This window comes from Rhinoraja longicauda, chromosome 14 (assembly GCF_053455715.1).
Source record: "Rhinoraja longicauda isolate Sanriku21f chromosome 14, sRhiLon1.1, whole genome shotgun sequence".
NCBI classification, from domain to species: domain Eukaryota; kingdom Metazoa; phylum Chordata; class Chondrichthyes; order Rajiformes; family Arhynchobatidae; genus Rhinoraja; species Rhinoraja longicauda.
Window position 1 is genome coordinate 16689153 of NC_135966.1, and position 25549 is coordinate 16714701.

General features: G+C 42.0%; 1 protein-coding gene across 3 annotated transcripts in view; it reads left to right on the forward strand.

Annotated features, from left to right (window-relative positions):
• The window catches only part of ppp3ca (protein phosphatase 3, catalytic subunit, alpha isozyme), a 291143-nt gene that overhangs the window by 218567 nt on the left and 47027 nt on the right, over positions 1–25549 (forward strand). For all 3 annotated transcript variants that reach the window (XM_078411515.1, XM_078411513.1, XM_078411516.1), the window contains 2 exons: positions 20101–20178; positions 22357–22451. In XM_078411515.1, coding sequence (XP_078267641.1) covers positions 20101–20178; positions 22357–22451 — 173 coding nt within the window. The remainder of the gene's footprint in view (positions 1–20100; positions 20179–22356; positions 22452–25549) is intronic.

Sequence of the window (25549 nt, forward strand, 5' to 3'; positions counted from 1 at the left end):
TTTCAATGCGGTGAACATGCCAACTTTATGCCTCCTGCTCAATTGCTTGATTGCTATGTTTAGCTAGCATTTTATTCTCAATCAATCAATTAACACCCAGTACTCACATTATTAAGTTTTTTTTAAATGTTAAGCCAGCACTAACTGTGCTGTTTATTGGATACCTATTTCAGCAGACATGGTTTCAGGGTCACACATGGCTGGCAACACTTAAAGAACACCTGCACTATTAAAGCCAGAGAAGTCCTCTTACGGAAGAGTTCATTGTGGTAGCATTGTTGATTGTGACCACAAATGGTATTGGCAGGCTCTCTAGGACTCAGTCTGATCTTGCAGATGCTGAACCACAGCCAAACATGTGCTCCAATACTTACCAACCTTGTACAAGAGGAGGAGCTTGAACATGGACTATTTTGTATCTATAATGGATATGTGGGGATAGGCAGGAGAGCAGAACACATCTGTGCAGGTAGATGGCTGTGAGAGTCACTGCCAAGAGTTGGACATGGATGCAGTTTCATAAGAAGTACTATGACCTTATATATCATGTCAAGGTCTGTGATTGACACTGCTTAATATCCCCAACCCTCATCTTTCACATGCTAACAAGATCTGACACTAAGTTGTCATACCTAAGATTCATTCACTTCACCTTCACACGATTAACACTGTTGCAAATCTCACACCCACATGAAACAACTTGCTTATATACATTCATGACAGACAGACAAAGGCAGTCACGTTGATGTTTGATAACATATCTACCTTGCTTAATGCAGAACAAGGTGGCATGCAAATAGAGGGAACTCCAGCTCAAGATTAAATGTACATTTAGGACTGAGACCTGTCTGAACTTATTTGCTCTAAGGGTTGGGAATCATTGGAATTCTCTTCCTCAAAAGGCTTTAGATACTTTGTCACTGAGTACATTTAAGGAAGAGATCAATAGATATTATGGAATCCAGCTGAATCACGGGACATGAACATAAGATGTGGAAGTGCAAAAGTATAGGTTTTAGTTTTGTTTGTTATTGTCTGAGGTACAGTGAAAAGCTTTTGTTTGCGTACTATCCAGGTAGAGAAAAGACTGCACGAATCAAGCCGACCACAGTGCACAGATAAAGGATAAAGGTGCAACATTTGGTGCAAAATATAACATTGAAATAGTCCAAATAGAGAAGGCTCCGGTGATTGTGTGTTCTTCAGATGCACCTATTTTCTATGATCTTGTATTCTAAGCAATGAATAACAAGCATGATTGCATAATCTGACCCTCATACAGATGATAGTACTCATCACTCTGAAACCCTGCTGAGGCTAAGGTCATCTTTAGGGCTTAACTGTTAGAAAATGGCAGCATCCTTGGGGATTATCCTGCTGAAATCTTACTCATTTGATTTACAGGTTGCAGATGTTATAAACATGCAAGCCATCTTCATTCTCACACCACCCACGGACCCCCCTCCCTCCCGCCATATCACTTGCGTCTTGTTTCTTTGAAATAACAAAGAGCCACAGCCTAGCCAGTCTCTGCTCTGGGAGCAAGAGCCCATGCGCTATATGTGTCACTGCCTTGGGGTTAACTAACCAGATGCAAGGGCACCATCATGCTGGCATAGCCCCAAATGCCAGCAGGGTCACAAACCTAGAAATTGCCCTGACAGCCCTGGCAACCCAGTACTAATCCAATATTGCTGTCAGTTGGAGTGGCAATAGACAATAGACAATAGACAATAGGTGCAGGAGTAGGCCATTCAGCCCTTCGAGCCAGCACCGGCATTCAATGCGATCATGGCTGATCACTCTCAATCAGTACCCTGTTCCTGCCTTCTCCCCATACCCCCTCACTCCGCTATCCTTAAGAGCTCTATCCAGCTCTCTCTTGAAAGCATCCAACGAACTGGCCTCCACTGCCTTCTGAGGCAGAGAATTCCACACATTCACCACTCTGACTGAAAAAGTTCTTCCTCATCTCCGTTTTAAATGGCCTACCCCTTATTCTTAAACTGTGGCCCCTTGTTCTGGACTCCCCCAACATTGGGAACATGTTTCCTGCCTCTAATGTGTCCAATCCCCTTACATCTTATATGTTTCAATAAGATCCCCCCTCATCCTTCTAAATTCCAGTGTATACAAGCCTAATTGCTTCAGCCTTTCAACATAAGACAGTCCCGCCATTCCGGGAATTAACCTAGTGAACCTACGCTGCACGCCCTCAATAGCAAGAATATCCTTCCTCAAATTTGGAGACCAAAACTGCACACAGTACTCCAGGTGCGGTCTCACCAGGGCCCGGTACAACTGTAGAAGAACCTCTTTGCTCCTATACTCAACTCCTCTTGTTACGAAGGCCAACATTCCATTGGCTTTCTTCACTGCCTGCTGTACCTGCATGCTTCCTTTCATTGACTGATGCACTAGGACACCCAGATCTCGTTGAACTCCCCCTCCTCCTAACTTGACACCATTCAGATAATAATCTGCCTTTCTATTCTTACTTCCAAAGTGAATAACCTCACACTTATCTACATTAAACTGCATCTGCCATGTAGCCGCCCACTCACACAACCTGTCCAAGTCACCCTGCAGCCTTATTGCATCTTCCTCACAATTCACACTACCCCCCAGCTTAGTATCATCTGCAAATTTGCTAATGGTACTTTTAATCCCTTCGTCTAAGTCATTAATGTATATTGTAAATAGCTGGGGTCCCAGCACCGAACCTTGCGGTACCCCACTGGTCACTGCCTGCCATTCCGAAAGGGCCCCATTTATCCCCACTCTTTGCTTTCTGTCTGTCAACCAATTTTCTATCCATGTCAGTACCCTACCCCCAATACCATGTGCCCTAATTTTGCCCACTAATCTCCTATGTGGGACCTTGTCGAAGGCTTTCTGAAAGTCGAGGTACACCACATCCACTGACTCTCCCCTGTCAATTTTCCTAGTTACATCCTCAAAAAATTCCAGTAGATTTGTCAAGCATGATTTCCCCTTCGTAAATCCATGCTGACTCGGAATGATCCCGTTACTGCTATCCAAATGCTCAGCAATTTCGTCTTTTATAATTGACTCCAGCATCTTCCCCACCACTGATGTCAGACTAACTGGTCTATAATTACCCGTTTTCCCTCTCCCTCCTTTCTTAAAAAGTGGGATAACATTTGCTATCCTCCAATCCACAGGAACTGATCCTGAATCTATAGAACATTGAAAAATGATCTCCAATGCTTCCACTATTTCTAGAGCCACCTCCTTAAGTACCCTGGGATGCAGACCATCAGGCCCTGGGGATTTATCAGCCTTCAGTCCCATCAGTCTACCCAAAACCATTTCCTGCCTAATGTGGATTTCCTTCAGTTCCTCCATCACCCTAGGTTCTCCGGCCCCTAGAACATTTGGGAGATTGTGTGTATCTTCCTCAGTGAAGACAGATCCAAAGTAACGGTTTAACTCGTCTGCCATTTCTTTGTTCCCCATAATAAATTCCCCTGTTTCTGTCTTCAAGGGACCCACATTTGCCTTGACTATTTTTTCCTCTTCACGTACCTAAAAAAACTTTTGCTATCCTCCTTTATATTATTGGCTAGTTTACCCTCGTACCTCATCTTTTCTTCCCGTATTGCCTTTTTCGTTAACTTTTGTTGCTCTTTAAAAGAGTCCCAATCCTCTGTCTTCCCACTCTTCTTTGCTATGTTATACTTCCTCTCCTTAATTTTTATGCTGTCCCTGACTTCCCTTGTCAGCCACAGGTGTCTCTTACTCCCCTTAGAGTCTTTCCACCTCTTTGGAATAAATTGATCCTGCAACCTCTGCATTATTCCCAGGAATACCTGCCATTGCTGTTCTACCGTCTTCCCTGCTAGGGCCTCCTTCCAGTCAATTTTGGCCAGCTCCTGCCTCATGCCTCTGTAATCCCCTTTGCTATACTGTAATACCGACACTTCCGATTTTCCCTTCTGCCTTTCCATTTGCAGAGTAAAACTTATCATGTTGTGATCACTGCCTCCTAATGGCTCTTTTACCTCTAGTCCCCTTATCAGATCAGGATCATTACACAACACTAAATCCAGAATTGCCTTCTCCCTGGTAGGCTCCAGTACAAGCTGTTCTAAGAATCCATCTCGAAGGCACTCTACAAACTCTCTTTCCTGGGGTCCATTTTCAACCTGATTTTCCCAGTCTATCTGCATGTTGAAATCTCCCATAACCACCGTAGCATTACATTTTTGACACGCCAATTTTATCTCCTGATTCAACTTGCACCCTATGTCGAGGCTACTGTTTGGGGGCCTATAGATAACTCCCATTAGGGTCTTTTTACCCTTACAATTTCTCATTTCTATCCATACTGAAATAAAGGTAACCTAAAGGTAACCTAGGGCAGCACAGTGGTGCAGCGGTAGAGTTGGTGCCCTACAGCGCTTGCAGCGCTGGAGACCCGAGTTCGATCCTGACTACGGGTGCTGTCTGTACGGAGTTTGTATGTTCTCCCCGTGACCACGTGGGTTTTCTCTGAGATCTTCACTTTCCTCCCACACTCCAAAGAATGACAGGTTTGTAGGTTAATTGGCTTGGTAGAAGTGTAAATTGTACCTAGTTTGTATAGGATAGTGTTAGTGTGCAGGGATCGCTGGTCGGTGCGGACTTGGTGGGCCGAAGGGCCTATATATCTAAATCTAAAACTAGAAACTAATCTAAAATATAATAATAATTAAAAGAAAAAGATGAACATAATACAATTTGATGCCTCTGAATGCCTCCACTTATCTCCAAGTGTGAAATTTAATTGTTGAATATATATTTCAAGCCCTACCTGGTTATAGTACAAGGTATTTCTCAGTTTCAGAATTTCTACATCAAACTGTGCACACGTACTTCCTAGAAATTGATATAGATTGAACATTGTTGGGTTCACCTTTTATCACGAGTGAAAAATTTGAGCCATTATCCACTCACTAAACATTACCTTTCCTTGTCAATTCCTATATCAGCTCTTCCCCTTATGATTTCTGGTCCAGATCAAAAATGGAACCACAGTTTAAGAATAAGGGGTAGACCATTTAGAACGGAGATGAGGAAAAACTTTTTCAGTCAGAGAGTTGTAAATCTGTGGAATTCACTGCCTCAGAAGGCAGTGGAGGCCAAGTCTCTGAATACATTCAAGAGAGAACTAGATAGAGCTCTTAAGGATAGCAGAGTCAGGGGGTATGGGGAGAAGGCAGGAACGGGGTACTGATTGAGAATGATCAGCCATGATCACATTGAATGGTGGTGCTGGCTCGAAGGACCGAATGGCCTACTCCTGCACCTATTGTCTATTGTCTATTGTTTGAAGGTTTGCCAAGCTACGGTTGTATCCTTTTGTCAAAGGTGGTGTAGTTGCCCCTCATCAGCACTGCAGAGAAACTTCTACAGTTCAACCAACATTTCTCTTCATAGCAGGTCAGGCATTATCTTTGGAGGACATGGATAGTGTCAGTCATTGAGTCATACAGCAAGGAAACAGGCACTTCAGCCTAACTTGCCCATGCCAACCAAGATGCCCCATCTACACTAGTCGCACCTATCTGCGTTTGGTCCATATCCCTCTAAACCTTTCCTATCTGTATATCTGTCCTAATATCTTTTAAATGTTGTTATAGTAACAAGACCCTTATCAGAGATAACATTTATAGTCAGAAACCTTCTTTCGTCTGAAGAAGGATCCCAACCCGAAAAGTCACCCATCACCAGTGATGCTGCCAAACCTGCTGAGTTACTCCAGCACTTTGTGTCTTTTTTTTGTAAACCAACACCTGCAGTTCCTTGTTTCTCGATCGCTCTTCACAATGTGTCATTAGTTTTGCTATTTAATTATGGATGACAAAATGCACACAAAATGAGAAATGGAAGATAGGATCCTAAAAATTGCTTTACAGCATTGTCGTGTTTGCTTGTCTCCTTGTTTAATGCCACAGTGTCAGTTTTTTTGCATGGTGGATTCAACTGCTGTGTTTTATTTTCTCATTGCTGCTGGTATTTAAGCTCCCTGGAGTGATCTCTGCAGACAGCTCTTAAAGGGACATAAACTCAATGTAAGCAGCACTCTTCTATCTACAGGGTAGCCTTGTTACTTAATGAATACCTGATGTGATGATGGAGTGGTGAGGGAGAGGATGGAGCTGGGGTTCAGAGGGACTTTAACTAAGTCCCTCTGCTCCCCAGCTTCACTCTCTGCCTCACCACTCCCATCATCACACCAGGTATTCATTAAGTAACAGGGCTGAAAAAAAATTAGACCCTGCAAGAAGACCTGTTCTCTGTGCATGCGAGCCATGGTGATAATCCAGAGCTACAGAAAGGCTGCTGGCAGGAGGTCGCAAAGAAGGTGCATATAACGATTAATGCAGCATGTGTGATCTATGAAAGCCTGTAGACCGGAGAGTTGCAAGGCAGGCAGATGACTGTGCACCCTGTGCCTGCTCCAATATGCTGAAGGAAAAGTCGATATGGACCGTTTGCACAATTAGCACAATCTATTCCAATAAGATCGCATTACCTGTATTACTTACTCTGATTGAATGACACCAAAATATTGTTCACATTCATCAATGCGCTTACATTTCAGAATAGAACACAATGAGAAGAGTGAATGAGCAGCCGAAAACACAAATGAAACATTGATCTTGAAGCACACTCTGTCCCCTAGTGGGTAAAATCAGTCAAACAGCAGATATGCTATGTACTATATTCTTCAGAAAACTCGGCAATGGCAAAGAATTAGCATTTCTTATGTCTGCAGCTTTGAATTAACAGGGCAATGGTGCTTTATACATTTTTATGATGCAGTTGTTTCTGACTCAGATACATAGTAAGTTTGCAGTGAAGCTGCTTTGTCTAACTCAGTAGAATTTCTTGATGTACAAATACTTGTTAAACAGTGGCATTGGCTTTGTGTACTCAGCTTTTGGTCAGAATTTCTTTTGTGATGTATTGGCTTTGATGTGGTTGCAGAGAACCCTTACTGAAATTCTTTAGTTTGCAGTAGACCGTTCACAGAAAATGCAATAATAATTATTAGTGACCAGTGTTATGTAACTAATTATTTTTATGAATACCACAAAGGACACAACTCAAAACACTGCCTGATATAAATAATGTGCACTTCATAATTCATGTGCGCACTTCTCTTGGCATTTATCATTCAACAACTGTTCAGTGAAATAATAAATGCCTTTTATGCATATGGTTGGCATTGAGTTTACTCTCTTTGCAAATTCAAAACATAACCAATAAAACAACAACGTACAGCATCTTTTATATAACAGAATATTGGAGGGTACGGTACACAATGAACCCCACAGACCAAGCATCGAGAAAGACAAAGGAAGAGATAACTGAAACTGCAGTCATACAGTTTTGTCAGGGAGAACTGCGCTAATTAATTGTTTTAAAACAAAAAAAATAATTTTGAGCTGAACAACAAATTTCCTGTTGAAAAACATGTTCCTGCAGTTGCATAACAGAACCGCAGTAAATGTGCCAGAGTTATTAAATTTTGCATTCATCAATGTTTTCAACACTATGAATAACTGTTACCAATGTAACAAAACTGGATCAAAATTACATAGAAACATAGAAACATAGAAAATAGGTGCAGGAGTAGGCCATTCGGCCCTTCGAGCCTGCACCGCCATTCAATATGATCATGGCTGATCATCCAGCTAACCTGTACCTGCCTTCTCTCCATACCCCCTGATCTCTTTAGCCACAAGGGCCACATCTAACTCCCTCTTAAATATAGCCAATGAACTGGCCTCAACTACCTTCTGTGGCAGAGAATTCCACAGACTCACCACTCTGTGTGAAGAAATGTTTTCTCATCTCGGTCCTAAAAGACTTCCCCCTTATCCTTAACGCTGTGACCCCTGGTTCTGGACTTCCCCAACATCGGGAACAATCTTCCCGCATCTAGCCTCTCCAACCCCTTAAGAATTTTATATGTTTCAATAAGATCCCCCCTCAGTCTTCTAAATTCCAGCGAGTATAAGCCTAGTCTATCCAGTCTTTCTTCATATGAAAGCCCTGCCATCCCAGGGATCAATCTGGTGAACCTTCTCTGTACTCCCTCTAAGGCTAGAATGTCTTTCCTCAGATTAGGAGACCAAAACTGTACACAATACTCCAGGTGCGGTCTCACCAAGGCCGTGTACAACTGCAGCAGAACCTCCCTGCTCCTATACTCAAGTTTGAAATTGTTTTTCATGTCTTTAATACCAGGGATCATTAAAACATTGCAATAAACATAGTGTGAAGTGATAAATTGTGGGTCATAATCTTCAAGAGATTTTTGGATTTCTTTAGCCTTATGATGCCATGAAGCAACCTGCACATAAGTTTCATATTATTTAAGATGTGCAACTTACATAGTGTTTCACCAGTGATTACAAGATGGCTGATGACAGACCAGACCAATGACTTTCATTCCAATGGTAGATTCAGGTTAGTGTTGGAAGATGAGTTTGAGCAGCTCTGGTCCCAGACAGTTTGTGTTCAGAATGTGCCACATCGGCCAAGCTGACAGTCTTGGCTGATTGTCTGACCAGCAGTAGCAAGGACCCCTGCACAGGGGCAATAATTAGAGAATGGATGCTGAATGCTATTAGAAGACCCTGTGGAGGTACTCAAGGTTAATAAGCAATCCTGTCAATGAGGTAACATCACCACATTTGTGTACTTCCTGCACTGTTAATTGTACATCGTGATCCTGGTAACCACCTCCCCATGTTACCCAGTCTTCCTCTACAGCATTCCCCTAGATTCCCTCCTAACTTCACCTTGACGCTACATCTTTTCTGTTCAAAGGTTAGATCGAGTGCTGGTTCCAGTGGTCATGAGCCAGATTTTGGAGGGCACCTTGGAAATTGAAAGTGTAACATGTGCCATTACATTCAGTCCTCCCAATGTCCTCCCAATGGATGAGGACAATGGGGAACTGCACAGATGAGAAGTCAAGAGCAGTGTTGGTCAGCCATGATTGTATTGAATGACAGAGCAGGCTTGTGGGTATGGTGACCTACTCCTGTTCCTGCTTTCTTGTGTTCTTATGGATAAATGATAATTGGGCTTTATGACATTATTTCTGCTGCTCTTTTAACAAAAACCTGCTAGATTAGCACACACTACGGAAATAGTGACAAAGGAGCATCATCCACATTGTGAAACGTTCATCAGCTGATAGCCACGGGGGCGTATTCCATGTGGAGAGAGTTTAGTTTATTGTCACGTGTAACGAGGTACAGTGAAAAGCTTTTGTTGCACGCTAACCAGTCAGCAGAAATACAATTCATGATTACAATCAAGCTACCCACACTGTACAGATACATGATAAAGGGAATAATGTTTAGTGCAAGATAAAGCAAGTAAAGTCTGATCAATGCGCATCATTCGATCAACCGATAAGGTTGATGGCTGCAACCTTTCCCCCATCGACGAACTGTACGCTGCAAGGGCCAGGGAAAGAGCGGGTAAGATCACCTCTCACCCTGGCCACAAACTCTCTGAAGCACTTCCCTCTGGAAGGCGACTCCGGACTGTCAAAGCCGCCACAGCCAGACATAAAAACAGCTTTTTTTCCATGAGCAGTAGCTCTACTCAACAGCCAAAAGTCTGTAGCCTCCTTGTGCTCTGGTATTCTATTTCATTCTTCACATGTTTAAGTTATAATGTTTTATTTTTAATGGTCTACTGTATATCGTGTTGTTACTTGCGAGCAAAGCACCAAGGCAAATTCCTTGTATGTATACATATTGGGCTAATAAAATTAATTCAATTCAATTCAATTCAATCAAAGATAGAGATAGTCCGAGGGTCTCCAATTAGGTAGGTTGTAGTTCAAGACTGCTCTCTAGTTATTGGTAGGATCTTTCAGTTGCCTGATAACAACTGGAAAGAAACTGTCCCTGAATATGGAATGTCCAAGAACACTTTTGGCATGAAAGCCTGTGAATAGAAAATATGTAAATAAATAAGGCTTAACATACTATAACACTGAGTGAAGTTATTTGTCTCATGTTCTAGCAGAGATACCTAAGATAGGCACATAAAGCTGGAGTAACTCAGCGGGACAGGCAGCATCTCTGGAGAGAAGGAATGGGTGACGTTTTGGGTCGAGACCCTTCTGCTGAGATACCTATCAGTCCCATTCATCCGTATTATTCAGCACTCCTGCAACGTGTTCCATCTCAAATGCCCGTGGACTGTTCTTTGCTTCTTTTGCCACATACCTAAGCTGAGATGTAATTTACAGAAGCCACTTTAGGAAATTAGGGGAAATCAGAGAGCCTAGAGGAGACCCATGCAGTCATAGAGAGAACATGCACATTCCGCACAGCCAGCATTCAAGGTTAGGACTGAACCCAGGCCACTAGAACTGTGAGGCAGCAGCACCAACTGATTTGCCACTGTGCTGCTTGTAATGAATTTTTAATCATTAGCAAAGCAAACAAAGAACACCAGTTGTGGTTAATCTTCTGTTCTGCCTGACTCAATAAATGAAGCCGGCGAAAGCGAGGCTGAGGCTATTCCAATCTATTATGTAATTCAGAAAGCAAGAGATTAAAAGAACATTGTTGTATGCCGACTTCTGTCATTACTCAAAGACACAAGTTTTAAGTCGATGGAAGCATAGCTTGGAAGTGAGGTGCACTGGTAGCGACCATCACATTGCATATTTGATGAGTGACTGCGGAACAATTTATTTTATATCTCTTGAAAATGGCAGAAAATAGATATTGAACAATTTGGCTGGAATTTCGCCACATCAGTTCAATGTAATTAGGGCAACAGCCTCTGCAAAATGGCAGAGATCATAAAAATATTAGCAATAGGAGCAGTAGTTGGTTGTATCATCCCCTCAAGTGTGCTTTGCCATTCAGTAAGATTGTGCCTAATCTGATCTTACTCTCAACTCTATTTTCATGACCAATGCCCAAGCTCCTTAATTTTTTTGTTTAGTTTAGAGATACAGTGCGGAAACAGGCCCTTTGGCCCACCGAGCCCATGCCGAACAACGATCCCTGCACATTAACACTACACTATCCTACACACACTAAGGACAAGTTACAATATTTACCAAGCCAGGTAACCAACAAACCTGTACGTCTTTGGATTGTGGGAGGAAACTGCAGCACCCGGAGTAAACCCACGCAGGTCACGCGGAGAACGTACAAACTTTGTATGGACAGCACCCGTAGTCAGGATCGAACCCAGGTCTCTGGTGCTGTAAGGCAGCAACTATACCGCTGCTCCACCATGTTGCCCTAATTCCTCTTTTGTTCATAGTTCTCTCTTTCGGAACCATGAAGATATTCCATGATTCAGTATATATGGCCCACTGGAGTATAAATTCACAGCCCTCTGAAAAAATAAATTCATCCTAATAAATAAGTGACTCCTTCTTCTGAAACAGTGCTGGGGTAACAACATCAACATCCTTAATTTGTTTCCATAATAACATCTCTTCTTCTTCCTTACTCCTATAAGTGTGGGGTCCAACCTGCTCATTCCTGTTAGGTCAACCTTCATCGTTGGGATCAGTGGAGGTAACCATCCCTGGCTTTCTCAAGCTACCAATGCCAGTTCACTGAGGGTGTGGTGACAGCAAGAGGGCCACCAAAGTAATTCATAAATGGTAATGGGTATATGTACTGAACCTGTTTAAAACAGAAAACAGATTACACTGGTGAAATTAAGAATATGTCCCAAGTTATTCGAGTATTGATTTCAAACGTAGCCTGTGTGATTATATGATTAAGCTATGTATGTTGAAACCACTTAGGAGAAACATACATTATCAAATGGAAATTACCTGGTTAGGAAGGTATGTTCTTGTGGTGGCAAGCATTTAATGTGACATGATATGGGGAAGCCAAACTTCAAGGGCTTCATAAGATAGATGGGGTTTTTTAAAGTACAACTAAAAGGGACTTTCGCTGTGGAATCCTATACATGGATCCACCTGTAGGAAGATTATTTGCCTTTAAGTGTTTTACTTATTCTTCAATCTCCTCCCCACCTCCCTTCTATGGATGTACTTCATGAACCACCAACCCTCGGTGCTGATGGTCTCCTCATTCCCGGCTGCTGAAAGTGACACTGATCTGACACCCAGCCGATTGTGGCCCACTCCACTAGTGCCCTGCATAACACCTGATTTTGATAAATAGTGAAATATCCGTGAAGTAGTTCAGATAATACTAATTTTAGAAGTTCCATTGCGACCATCACAAATTCCTTGGTATTTGTTTCATGCTAAACTGATAACGATAGCTACCTTTTTCAAATTTCCCTCATTGGAGACCTTAAGAAATAGTGTAGTACTACCCTTCCAGGATACTAGTGTTGTCCTATTCCCAAGCAGCTGATTGTGATGCTAATCCCACATAAAGGAGTGTTTTAAATTTACAAGGTATTCTGGAGGCGTTAACAAACAGAACATCTTTTTATTTTTAGTTCTCTGATTCATTCAGCCTAATATTGGGCCATTACAAATTAGAACAAAAGTGAACTTACACTTTCAAAATTCTCTATACATATAAGACTTTTTTTCTCTGCTTTGTTCTTATTTATAAATAAATCATCTCCCTTCGGTAAACTTTCATTGAGGTGTATTCAATTGCCAAGTAAAACCCAATTTACCTATCAAATACTTTAATGTTATCTTCATCTTGATATTGAAATAGCAAAACTGGCAGTGGCTGGTAAACGGAGGTAAATGTTGGTTGAAGCATGTGATTTTTATTTCTCTACTGAAAGACCTGGAGATACAATACATTTCTATCAATGGCGCTGCACTCCCACCACTGATAGATATGTATAATCACAACAAAGATTTATATAAGCATTTACCATTATAAATGTATATACAGGAACTTATAAGGTAAAGTCAATGGAAGCTGATAATATTATGGCTAAAATGACATTTTTACAAGGCAGTAGGTAGCAATCCCAATAAAGATGTGGTAGGGAGATGCAGTGTGCTATTTACGATTTTGATCTTGGGAATTAAGCTGAGCCGTTTGGAAGAGTATCAGTGGGAAATCACTTTTGCGATGGTGACCTTAATTCATTTAGATTTGGCATAGTTATGGAAAAGGACAAATGTAGATTCCTTGACGATAAGATAAAATGAAAATGGAATGCTTATGCCTGTCGCTGTGAGCTTAATATTGCAGGAAGGCCTAGAATATTGTCAAAACAACAGGGATGAAATTGAAAGGGAAATTGCAAAAGCAGAGATCGTGAAAAATATTAGCATACAAAATCAAGGAACATCCCATAATGTTTGTAAAAGGAATAGGAAAGAATAACAAATGTACAATGCAGGGGGGTGTTCATTAATAAGTTGCAATTGTCTTCACAAAAAAAAAAAATACTAGATAGGGTAAGGAAAGTGATAAAAGAAGAGGTATTAATGGGGTTTATCATGAAAGTAGATAAATTGACTTCCCAGGAGGTTACAGAGTTATGACTGCCCTGGAAAGAGTCCAGAGGATAGTGGCAGGCTGGAATATTTGTACATACGAGGCAAGAATGGGTAGGGTGTGGTTGGTTACTTGGAAACAGAGGAGGTTAGAAATGTGTATTTGTGAAATTGTAGGACAGACATTTGGCAAAGAAAAGAAAAGATTCTAGATTCTAGAATCCTAGATTCTCCCACTAGTGGAAACATCCTTTCCACATCCACTCTATTTATGCCTTTAATTATTCTGAAAGTTTCAATGAGGTCTCCCCTCAACCTTCTAAACCCCACAGAGGCCCAGTGGTGTCAAGCACTCATCATATGCTAACCCACTCATTCCTGGAATCCTTCTTGTAAACCTCCTCTGGACCTTCTGCAGAGCCAGCACATCCTTCCTCAGATATGGGGCCAAAATTTGTCAAAGTACTCCAAATGCTGCCTGACCAGCACCTTATAGAGCCCCAGCATTACATCTCTATTTTCGTATTCGAGTCTTCTTTAAATAAATGCTCGGTGGATGTTACCAGGACTTGAGGGACAAGGCTGGCTAAGACTTTATTCCTTGGAACGCAGGAGGATGAGGCGTGATCTTATAGAGGTGTACAAGAAAGGAAGCATGCAGGTACAGCAGGCAGTGAAGAAAGCCAATGGAATGTTGGCCTTCATAACAAGAGGAGTTGAGTATAGGAGCAAAGAGGTCCTTCTACAGTTGTACCGGGCCCTGGTGAGACCGCACCTGGAGTACTGTGTGCAGTTTTGGTCTCCAAATTTGAGGAAGGATATTCTTGCTATTGAGGGCGTGCAGCGTAGGTTCACTAGGTTAATTCCCGGAATGGCGGGACTGTCGTATGTTGAAAGGCTGGAGCAATTAGGCTTGTATACACTGGAATTTAGAAGGATGAGGTGGGATCTTATTGAAACATATAAGATAATTAGGGGATTGGACACATTAGAGGCAGGAAACATGTTCCCAATGTTGGGGGAGTCCAGAACAAGGGGCCACAGTTTAAGAATAAGGGGTAGGCCATTTAGAACGGAGATGAGGAAGAACTTTTTCAGTCAGAGAGTGGTGAAGGTGTGGAATTCTCTGCCTCAGAAGGCAGTGGAGGCCAGTTCGTTGGATGCTTTCAAGAGAGAGCTGGATAGAGCTCTTAATGATAGTGGAGTGAGGGGGTATGGGGAGAAGGCAGGAACGGGGTACTGATTGAGAGTGATCAGCCATGATCGCATTGAATGGCGGTGCTGGCTCGAAGGGCTGAATGGCCTACTACTGCACCTATTGTCTATTGTCTATTGTGATGCACAGAGTCTTTTACCCAAGCAATCATGAACCAAAGGACAGGTTTTAGATGAGAAGGAAAAGAGTTAATAGGAATCTGAAGGTGAACTTTTTCACACATAAGGTGGTGGGTATTTGGAATGAGCAGCCAGAGAGGGTAGTTGAGGCAGGTACTGTAACAGCATTTAAAAGTCATTTGGACAGGTACATGGATAGGAAAGATTTAGAGAGAAATTAGCCAAATGTGGGCAGGTGGAACTAGGGTAGATGGGGCATCTTATTCAGCATGGGCAAGTTGGGCCAAAGGGCCTGTTTTCATGCTCTGTAACTCTATGGCTCTAATATTGGATGATTTAATGAATAATGATGGAAAATTGACCCCAAACTAAGAATTGACCGATGGAATAATTATGTTGGGGGGCAGTTTCTACAAAGTGAGTTGGGGTTGTCTTAGAAAGACTTTCATGGAGTTTTCCACGTAATTTACACAAATAATTCATACGTATGGGTCAAATGAATGTCAGAGATGTAACTCTACCTCCCTGCTAATCAGGTGCTCTTCTCAGTAGCATAACAGTTGGAGTAAGTGTAAGTGAAGAGTGGGTGTAAATAGCTAAACTGCAAAGGAAGTCATACAGCCTTTAATAGCACCATTCAGTTTTCTCATTTTGAAGGAAACTGGGGAACAACCAGGCAAGGGGAAAAAACCCATCTCACTGTGACATAAGACTGAAGGTGTTAACAATATTTTTACAATATTTTTAATGAATCTGTTAAGGTTAACAACATTAGTGTTGAAAAGGTGTCAGAGCATTTCACCAGGCTAAGCGAATGCATGATCTGTCTTACTTGCTGCACCTGTTAATGGAATGCAGAAGGAACGAACCAGAGAGCTACCGGAATTGTAAATCTTTAATCGGGAGGAAATGACGTTTCACCTAGTTTCATCTCTTTCATGTGATTTGTTCTGTATCTTTTCATACTTCTAGTTTTCTTCTCCCCTGACTCTCAGTCTGAAGAATGGTCTTGACCTAAAACGTCACCTAATTTTTATCCAGAGATGCTGCCTGACCTGGACAGTTACTCCAGTATTGTGTGTCTATCATCCCTTTCAAGCTGGGCATAATTCGGAAAAGTTCCAGTTTCTCTGTAGGCCAGATATCAAGCAGCTCTGTCCTTTCCACTTAACCCTTAACATCAACTTGCAGTTTACTCTCTTAAAGGAATATTACTGGTCACAGATCTGTCGGATTTAAGAGAACTCTAAATTGCCAGCTTCCACAATGACTGAGCAGCTTCTATCAATCAAATACACATGCAAAGCTAAAAAAATTCCCTCTTCCACTTTTGGCAGGTATCTATCTACTGAAAGGATTGAGCTACAATATCCAACAAAGATTGGGTGTTAGAGACAGCGTTCCAGCCCAAATATCTTACTCCCTTTTGAAAAAAGACAAAAAGTGCTCGAGTAACTCAGCGGGTCAGGCAGCTTCTCTGCAGAATATGGATATGTAAATAGAATCATTTCAATTTCACTCATTATTAATAAGTTTTATTCTGTATATTTCTCCTTTATAATGATAGAAAAGCTTATAACCACATCACTAGCAGTCCCACCAGAGTCACAGCAAAATCCTGCCATGCATTCAGTTATTTCTGTCTGTTAACAGTGTGCTGATTTTAGCCTATTTTTAAGACTTGCTGGTCTTGCATCTGAGGATTTGCCTTCTTTTGAGGGCTTCACATTTGTCTGCCATTTGTGATTTATAAGGCATCTTCTCTTTTTTTGGGACAATTTTGATAACTGCAAAATTTCTTTCCTTTCACTCGAGACAGAGATGTCTTAAAGAATGATGCACAACTTGTTCTCCAAGGAGGGCGAGATTGACAATCTTAAAACACACCTGAGGGCTTGCTCACATACAGGCGGAAATCCAGAACTTCCTGAGAGACCCTCAATGCTGTCGTTCCTACTGTACTGCAGAACTGAATTCCCTCTGGAGTTCAGAGCTGGAGTGCTGACTTCCTACACTCTCCTAGCAATTATACTGCAAGATGTCCCCAATCCATTCAATAGAATGGTACATCTCACAGAGAATGAATTCAGTTAAAGGCCATTTGCAATTTTTAATTCATTAAATGAATTTAAATACAATTGCTAACCAATATATGTTTTGAGTGTTTTGTTTTTAATGCTTCAAAATTGTTTTAAAATAATTGAATTCTTAAAATGTATGATTATTTTTTACTGTTTTTGTGGTGGTTGTTGACCTTGCAATGTTTGTGGCTGTCAGGAGGAGTGTTCACAGATATTCAAAGTTGTTTGACAGTCATTAAGCCTGTGGATCTGGTTAAATCAGCTGAAAAATACTTTTGAGGCTGGGCTTATGATTTACAGCAGGAAAGCTTTGCAAAGCAAAAGTTTCTTGCTGATCAGGAGGCCAACTTTGGGCATCATTGGCTGCTGTGGGTGAGGGCAGTTCCTGAAATGGTGAGCACAGGGAGCCCGCCACACACTGAGGAGGACAGGAATGAGCCCTTTCTGCCTGCAGTTCCAATGTTGTGTCCCTTGGGTTTAGAAGCAATATCCAGTTTGATTGAAGTAACTCAGCAGGTCAGGCAGCATCTCTGGAGAAAAGGAATAGGTGACATTTCAGCTCGAGACCCTTCTTCAGACCGAGAGTCAGGAGGAGAGGGAAACTAGAGGTATGAAAAGGTTTCAGGGTAGAGGTCTCGTTTTTTTAATGTGGACAATGCTGGCCAGCCTCACAGTTATTTACCATCTCTGTTTACCCTTCATAAGGTACTGGTGGGATGGTGCCTTGAACAGCATTATTCAGTATGGCGAAGGACTCGCGTTGTGCTATTAGATAGAGAGTTCTAGGTGATGAAGAAAGGTTGACATTATTTCAAGCAGGGTGTCGTGTGATCTGGAAATGATCCATTTTGCTGGTGGAGGTCCCAGTTTTGGGAGGTTCTATTTTGTTGACTTGCTCCAGTGCATATTGTAAATGGAACACGCTGTTGCCATGGTGACTGGTGGTGTCACATTTTGGCTGAGCAGATTTTTGCTGCCTTGAATTGAAAATGCAATGTGGTAACCAACTGTTATATATTTTCTTGTACTTTTTCATCAATCATTTTGTAAGGTATGGGCGAATAATGTTTAATTCATATTCAATTCTTAGGCATTCCGATAAACTTGTTAGATATCCATGCAACTGTCTGTAAGAGTTTGCTTCAAATTCTTGCTATAAATCATTATTTCTGCCTTATAATGGCTTAGTCAGGACAAGAACAGCCTTATTTTAGTTTCCTTTGTGAGTATATTCCAATTGCTATCATCCAATTTTCACATGCAAGTTGATGAATCATGAATGAAAATCCATTTCATCAGATTTCTGCTGATTTTATGTTATATCAAATTTAACATGGGGATTGCAGAAATAAAATTAAAGTGCATAAGTCAGGTAAGTATTCACAAAATGCTGGAGTAACTCAGCAGGTCAGGCAGCATCTCGGGAGAGAAGGAATGGGTGACGTTTCGGGTCTTAAGTCAGGTAAGTGTTTCCTTGAGTGAAAAATAAAGTGCTGGAGAAACTCAGTGGGTCAGGCAGCATCAGCACCATATTTTGACGTTTCCAAACATGCAAGTTTGAATGTTCATGCCATCGAGAATAACTCTGGTGTCAATCTCTGAACTGTGTTTTGCTTCAATACTCATCTTGACTTTGGTCGCCAGAAGACTCAACTATTCTCACAGTGGCACAGTGGCACAGTGGCACAGTGGCACAGTGGTAGAGTTGCTGCCTTACAGCGCTTGCAGCACCGCAGACCCGGGTTCGATCCCGACTATGGGTGCTGTCTGTACGGAGTTTGTACGTTCTCCCCGTGACCGCATGGGTTTTCTCCGAGATCTTTGGTTTCCTCCCACCCTCCAAAGACGTACAGGTTTGTAGGTTAATTGGCTTAGAGAAATGTAAAAAACACAACCCTGGTGTGTGTTGGATAATGTTAATATGCGGGGATCGCTGGTCGGTGCGGATTCGGCAGGTCGAAGGGCCTGTTTCCGTGCTGTTTCTCTAAACTAAACTATTCAATAGTTTTCTAGCCATCCTGTGTAAAATATAGCTCATCCAAAGCTCTGCTACTTGAATCAGAGCTGACACTAAGTCCCATTCACCCCTCTACTCATTGAACTACATTGGTTCCCAGACAACAGATGGCTCAGATTTAAAATTCTCATCCCATTTTGAAATGCCTTTGCAACTTCACCTCTTCCTAACTCTGTAATTCTTTAACCCCCCCCCCCCCCCCCCCCCCCGTAGCTTTGTGTTCTCTGCCTAGAACATCGAGTGACTCATCCTTGGTACTACAATTCTCCCTATGCCTCTCCTCACTGCCCCTCTTCTTTTAACACCCTCCCCAGTCTCCCTCCTAATATTGACTTGTTTGGCTGATAACAGTTCTGTGGATCTTTTGGAAGTTGATATTGGTCGCTGAGCTACTCTGTCACACGAGCCCACACCTTAGGTTTCCTTTTCTGTCATTTTTATCTTTCACGTTTTTAATTCTTCATCTTTATTATAGGTAATAGCCTGAAGTATGTCTTAGCCACTTCCAAAGGTTTTCAAAATTATTATTTTCTTATTTTGAGCCTCCGGCTTAATTGTCATAAGATCATAAGACAGGTGCAGAATTAGGCCATTCGGCCCATCGAGTCTGATCCACCATTCAATCATGGCCGATCTGTTTTTGCCCTCTTTCCATAACCTTTGATGCCCATATTTATCTGTACGGATTTTGTATATTCTCCCCATATTTATCAAGGACCTATCAATCTCCAGTTTAAAAAACCCATAATGACTTGCCTCCACGGCCATCTGTGGCAATGAATTCCATAGATTCACCACTCTCTGGCTGAACAGATTCCTCCTCGTCACCATTCTAAAAGTATGTTATTTTATTCTGAATCTGTGCCCTCTGCTCCAAGACTCTCCCCCTTCTGCAAACCTCCTCTCCACATCCACTCTATCTTGATCTTTCATTATCCCTAACCCTTTAAACTTATCCTACATCAAGATTTGATGCTAAGTGTGTATTTGTGTAAGATATCAAAAACTCTAAGTTTCAATGTCAATTATGTCTTAAGTTCTATTTTAACATAGTGCCAAGGCACGGGCTTTTTTTGTTCTGTAGGCACAAGATTTAATTGCACCCTTCTGTTTCTAGTTGCCTTCTCCCAGGTCTCCACTTCCATTTACTACTTTGGTTATAGTAATTTGCAGTGGTATTGTTGTGTGTGTTCTTTTCACAGTTATCCTGCTGTTTGTGAGTTCCTGCAGAACAATAATTTATTATCAGTTATTCGGGCCCATGAAGCACAAGATGCAGGGTAAGCTTGCAAACAATTCCATGTACAGTGCATGTTGAAATATTAGAATTTTCTTGTGACGGAGTTTTTTTTCCATTAAGTCAAATTTATGTGACCTTTGCTTTTGGTCAATAGGTATTTTTCCGGGTGCAAACACATGGCACCCAAAGTTAGCCCAAAAATGATATTGGGTTCCACCCTGACATGTGAAATTCTGGCAGAAGATCCACCCCATATCCCAAAAGCTAAGATTTCTTAAGTTCATAATGGCAGCACGGTGGCGTAGCGGTAGAGTTGCTGCCTTACAGCACTTTCAGCGCGAGAAATGCCGGTTCGATCCCGACTACGGGTGCTGTCTGTACGGATTTTGTATATTCTCCCCATTGTAGGTTAATTGGCTTGGTATTAATATAAATTGTCCCTGTTGTGTTTAGGATAGCATTAATGTGTGTGGGCCAATGCCGACTATTTTCGCACTGTTTCTCTAAACTAAACTCATATGTTCTGGGAGCATAATTAAGCCATTTAGCCCATCAAGTCTTCTCCCCCATTCAATCATGGCTGATCTATCTTTCCCTCTCAACCCCATTTTCGCGCCCTCTCCCCATAACCCCTGACACCCATACAAGAATTTCTTGTCCTGACACAAGGTGCTATTTGGTCCAACTTCACCCAACCCTTTTTTTTAGCTGATGTTTATATTTTTCCATTCCAAAAATATTTTGACACAATGAAATGGACTTATCATAGATATTACTCGTACTGATATAAACTGATAGATTTTATCACTAAGAAGAAAGCTTCTGCAAAATGCAATCAATGCAAAGATTGCCACTTTTAAAAATGAGCATTAAGTTTGCATTATGAAGTATGAACTGTCAATTTATCCTGTATTCTATATAATGCTCCATATAATTCTATATAATAAACTCCAGTTGTCACATTAATCCACAGCATTTTATCTGTTGAAATCGTATCTATCTTGGACAAGAGTCTCGCACATTACATCCTATAAAACACAAAAAATTGTCCTAAAAGTCCTATTGAAGTTAATTTCATTCATATGCCATCTGCTTTATATTGATACAGAATTCAAAATCTAGATTAGTGAAGCTTTATTTTAATAAAGCTCAGTTAAAGGTTACATTTTTCATCAACATTTGATGGCTAGAAATGTGGACATGTGGCGCTATTTATTTTAGCTCCATGCGTATGAAAATAGGAGCAGAAAGCTATTGTGGCCTTTTCTGGTTGGATTGGGCTGCCAGATCAGCTAGGATTACCGTACCCAATGCAGATGGGGTAATCAAATTACTCGTGAAATTAGGTTGAATGATTCTGTCAAATGCCTGTTATTAGGCATGCCAAGAACTAAGTATTTTCATGGCTGCTGTGCTATTTTCAGAAGCCTTCAAAGGCAGGGTCCAGACTAACACAGGGACTCCAAGGCAGGCAAATCCGAGCCATGACTTTCCCGATTGCCCCTTCCCTAATCCTAGGCAATGATCACATGACCCGCACTCAGATCCCTGGCCCACCAGCCTCCCCTCCCCCGTTATCTAGTCTTCAGTCACTGTGCATCCCCCTTCCAACCACCAGCCTACTCTTATCTCCCACCTCACATCCAAAAACCTCAGTCGTCGATTTGCACAAAGGAAATGAGTAGCAATCTCTCCTCACTTCCACCAGCCCAACAATACTGTGAAGGCTGCTTTAAAAATTGACGAGGCCACAATGGTTAACTCAAAACCTCTCTGCTTTGAGGCTAGGCAGAATAAAATGGTTCTTTTAGTCTAACAAGAACATCTTACCCTCTGCCACCCAAGGCTTCCTTCATCCTGCGCCAACCTTACTGCTGAAATGCCCTCTCAAGATCTCTTCCCCATCATTTCCTTTCAAGTGGTAGATAGTCCTGGGCCACTGGGGCTACCGAATATTTGCAACGTTGGGCCCATGGTTACAATGGTCATTGGTGAGCTGCATGCTGACCATTTTATATACTTTTAATGACACGTATCGATTCCCAAGTAGGTATGTATCCAAATAAATGTGTAAAGCTATGCTTGTCGATTACTATTCCAAACTGAAAATGGTACGTTTGGTATTTTTGTTTGCTTAAAATATTTTTTATCAAGTATGAAAAGCCATAAAGGACAAGTATAAATAATACTGTGCATTATTCATTAACTTATCTTACAGCTATCGCATGTACAGGAAGAGCCAAACTACGGGTTTCCCATCGCTTATCACAATCTTTTCTGCACCAAATTACCTTGATGTTTACAATAATAAAGGTATGGGGTTCAGCTGCATACTAAACTAATACGGGACATGGGAGGTTGAAAGCAAATGGAAACATATACAAACTTATGGCAAGTGCACATATTTTACCACGTTATTTGCTGTGCATGTACAACCATCAATATTTCAGCCTCAACAATCATTCTTATTTTATTGTTTTAAATAGATACTAGCCCAAGTGCCCAGAGCCCAAACCTCTCCTGCATTGGTGCAGCACCCTCTCCTCCCCCCTCCCCCTCGCCTCTCCCCTCTCCTTCCCCCTCCCCTCTCACCCCCTCCCCTTCCCTCTCCCCTCTCCTTCCCCTTCCCTCTCCCCTCTCCTTCCCCCTCCCCTCTCACCCCCTCCCCTTCCCTCTCCTCCCCCCTTCCCTTCCCTCTCCTCACCTCACCTCTCCCCCTTCCCTCTCCCCACCTCACCTCTCCCCCTTCCCCCCCTCCCCTGTCCCCCCTCCCCTCCCTCCCCCTCCCTCCCTCCTCTCCCTCCTCCCTCCACCCCCTCCCCTTCCCCTCTCCCTTTCCCCTCCCCCCCTTCCCCACCCCCCACTCCATCCCCCTAACCCCCCTTATCCTCCTCCCCTTACCCCCCCCCCCCTCCCTCCCTTACTAGGAGATAGATTTAAACCTTAAAACGTGAATAACAAAAATATAACACCGATTTCAATGAAACTTCTTCCATTAGCACCAAAGGGATGACGGTGAGTAAGGTGGGCCTAAAATTGTTGCACTATTGTGTACCGTTTTGGCTATAGTTCGGGAACAAACAAACAAACAAATGAGAGTTTTGGTATATAGATGTAGAGGAAAGAGGGTGAGTGGAATTTGAGCAATAAGTGGGTGTCAAGTGGGCAGGAGAGTGATGTGTGAAACAATAGTGGCATCAGTGTGAAACCCTGGCTGTTTTAACTATTAGGTCTCATTCGCATCACACTCTCAGTTATCCACAGACTATCCCATGGCAAAGAGCTGTATGCCACTTAGATGCGAGTGGATGGACGGGATTATGACAGCATCGTGCTATCAAAAAGGTTGGCATAGGGAAGGCGAGAGCCTGCACTGGAAGAGGCTGAGCTATTCCAGGGAAACACTCTTTCTTCAACTAACACCAGAGGAGAAAGCTCAAGGCTCAACTTCTGTGGCATCATCAGTTTTTGAAGTAGCCTTCACTAAGTTGGGCTGAACATAGAGTAAGAACATCTTACACTTTCTCCTCTGTACTGCAGGGGAGCGGGTCTTGACCCGAAACGTCACCCATTCCCTGTCTCCTAGATGCTGCCTGATCTGCTGAGTTACTCCAGCATTTTGTGATACCTTCTAATGTACTGCAGGCATCATTTATTTTACAAAGTAGTTTAATTTGCAAACTGCTAATATTTTCACATACATTCTTTTAGTAATTATTCTATCATAATTATTTTTCATTTATTTGTTTCCATCATGCTATTTCTGTTCTTTTATGCTTAAACCACTAATCTATTACAGTGAACACAAACTGATATCCCTCCCGTCAAGATACTTTTAGGACAATGTATGTGACATTATTAGATGATATTTCTCATATGACTTATGCCCGGGGCCCATCCTCCAACCTCCATATCGCAAATTTATTCCTTTGCAACTTAAAGGATTCTCACTCAATGGTATAAATATTCCATTATGGAGAGAGTGTTTTAGAGGACATAGGTTTAATGTGAGAGTGGAAAGATTTAATATGAACCTGAGAGGCAGTTTTTTCATTCAGAGGGTGATGGGTATATGGAATGTCGCTGCCGGAGGAGGTAGTTGAGCCAGGTATTATAACAGCACATAAAAGACACTTGGATAAGTACATGGGTAGTATAGAGGAATTTGGGCTAAAAGCAGGCAACAAAGAACTGCAGATGCTGGTTAATATGCTAAAGGGCACAAAGTGTTGGAGTAACCCGGCAGATGAGGCAGAATCTCTGGTGTGGTGTTTCGGGTCGAGACCCTTCAGACTGGGCAAATGGGACAAACTTAGATAGGGCATCTTTGTCAGCATGGACGAGTTGGGCCAAAGGGCCTTTTTCCGTGCTGTATGAATCTGAGTATGCGTCAAAACAAACCGCTAGTTGACTGTCACAAACTGAGACCCCTCTGCAATAGCTGGTTTCAACAGGTTTCTCAAAAGTAAGTACCAGATTACCAGCATAAGTACTGTAAGAAGTGATCAATATTCATCAGATCAGAAATGAATGAAAAGACGGGAAATGAGCGATAAAACGTCTTTCTCAAGACTTGAAAAAAACATAAAATGGAAGAAGTGGCAGGAGATTGCCAGGACAGTATTTGTAAGCTTATGTGTACTGTTCATGGGTGACTTCTGTGTAGGAGACTTACAGGTGCCAATGCATAAGTTGTACTCCATCAAAAAGAGAAGGTTCCTACCATGCTGTCACTGTTATTCTTAACATCTGCAATATAATGGTGAGCAGCAAAATGTCACATACAGCCGATCTCTGCAGAGGCAGTCTGAATGGATGGCCATGAGGATGAAGGTAATTCTGACTTGGGTTTTGAGAGCAGTGCTTGTTTGCTTGAAATATCTGAAGTATTAAGCAAGCAAAAGTGCCTCGCGGTGTCAAGTTCAGTCTCGGAAACTTTGCTTGACTATTACATTGCAGATGCCAAGAGTAGTTGTCATGGCAAAGTGTGGAATGTTCCATTTCTAATAAGTATGACCTTTGCTTTCACACCTCAATTCATAGAGTACAGCCATGTCCGACAGGTACGTCCCTAGCAACTTCCTGCCTTGTGTACCTGTTGTGCAGGGAAGTTGAATCATGTGACACTTTTCCTCAGCAGCCTCTGGAAGAAGCTCCCCTGCAAGGACTCAGCTACCAATCTCCCATCATTGTAGTCTGTACGTATTCTTTACCAAGTGCTCCCAGCTGAAAGAGTGCTGTTTGCATCATGGCTCTGGAAAGGCTATTCCTGGTACTTTGAGGAAACGTCTATAAATGTAGAAAATTTCACTCTTAATGTCCATTCTTCCTCAAGCAAACAGCATTATATAAGGAAGCTCATTAATCCTGTTGTGCATTTTGTGCAAATTAATTTTGCAATTTCATTTAGA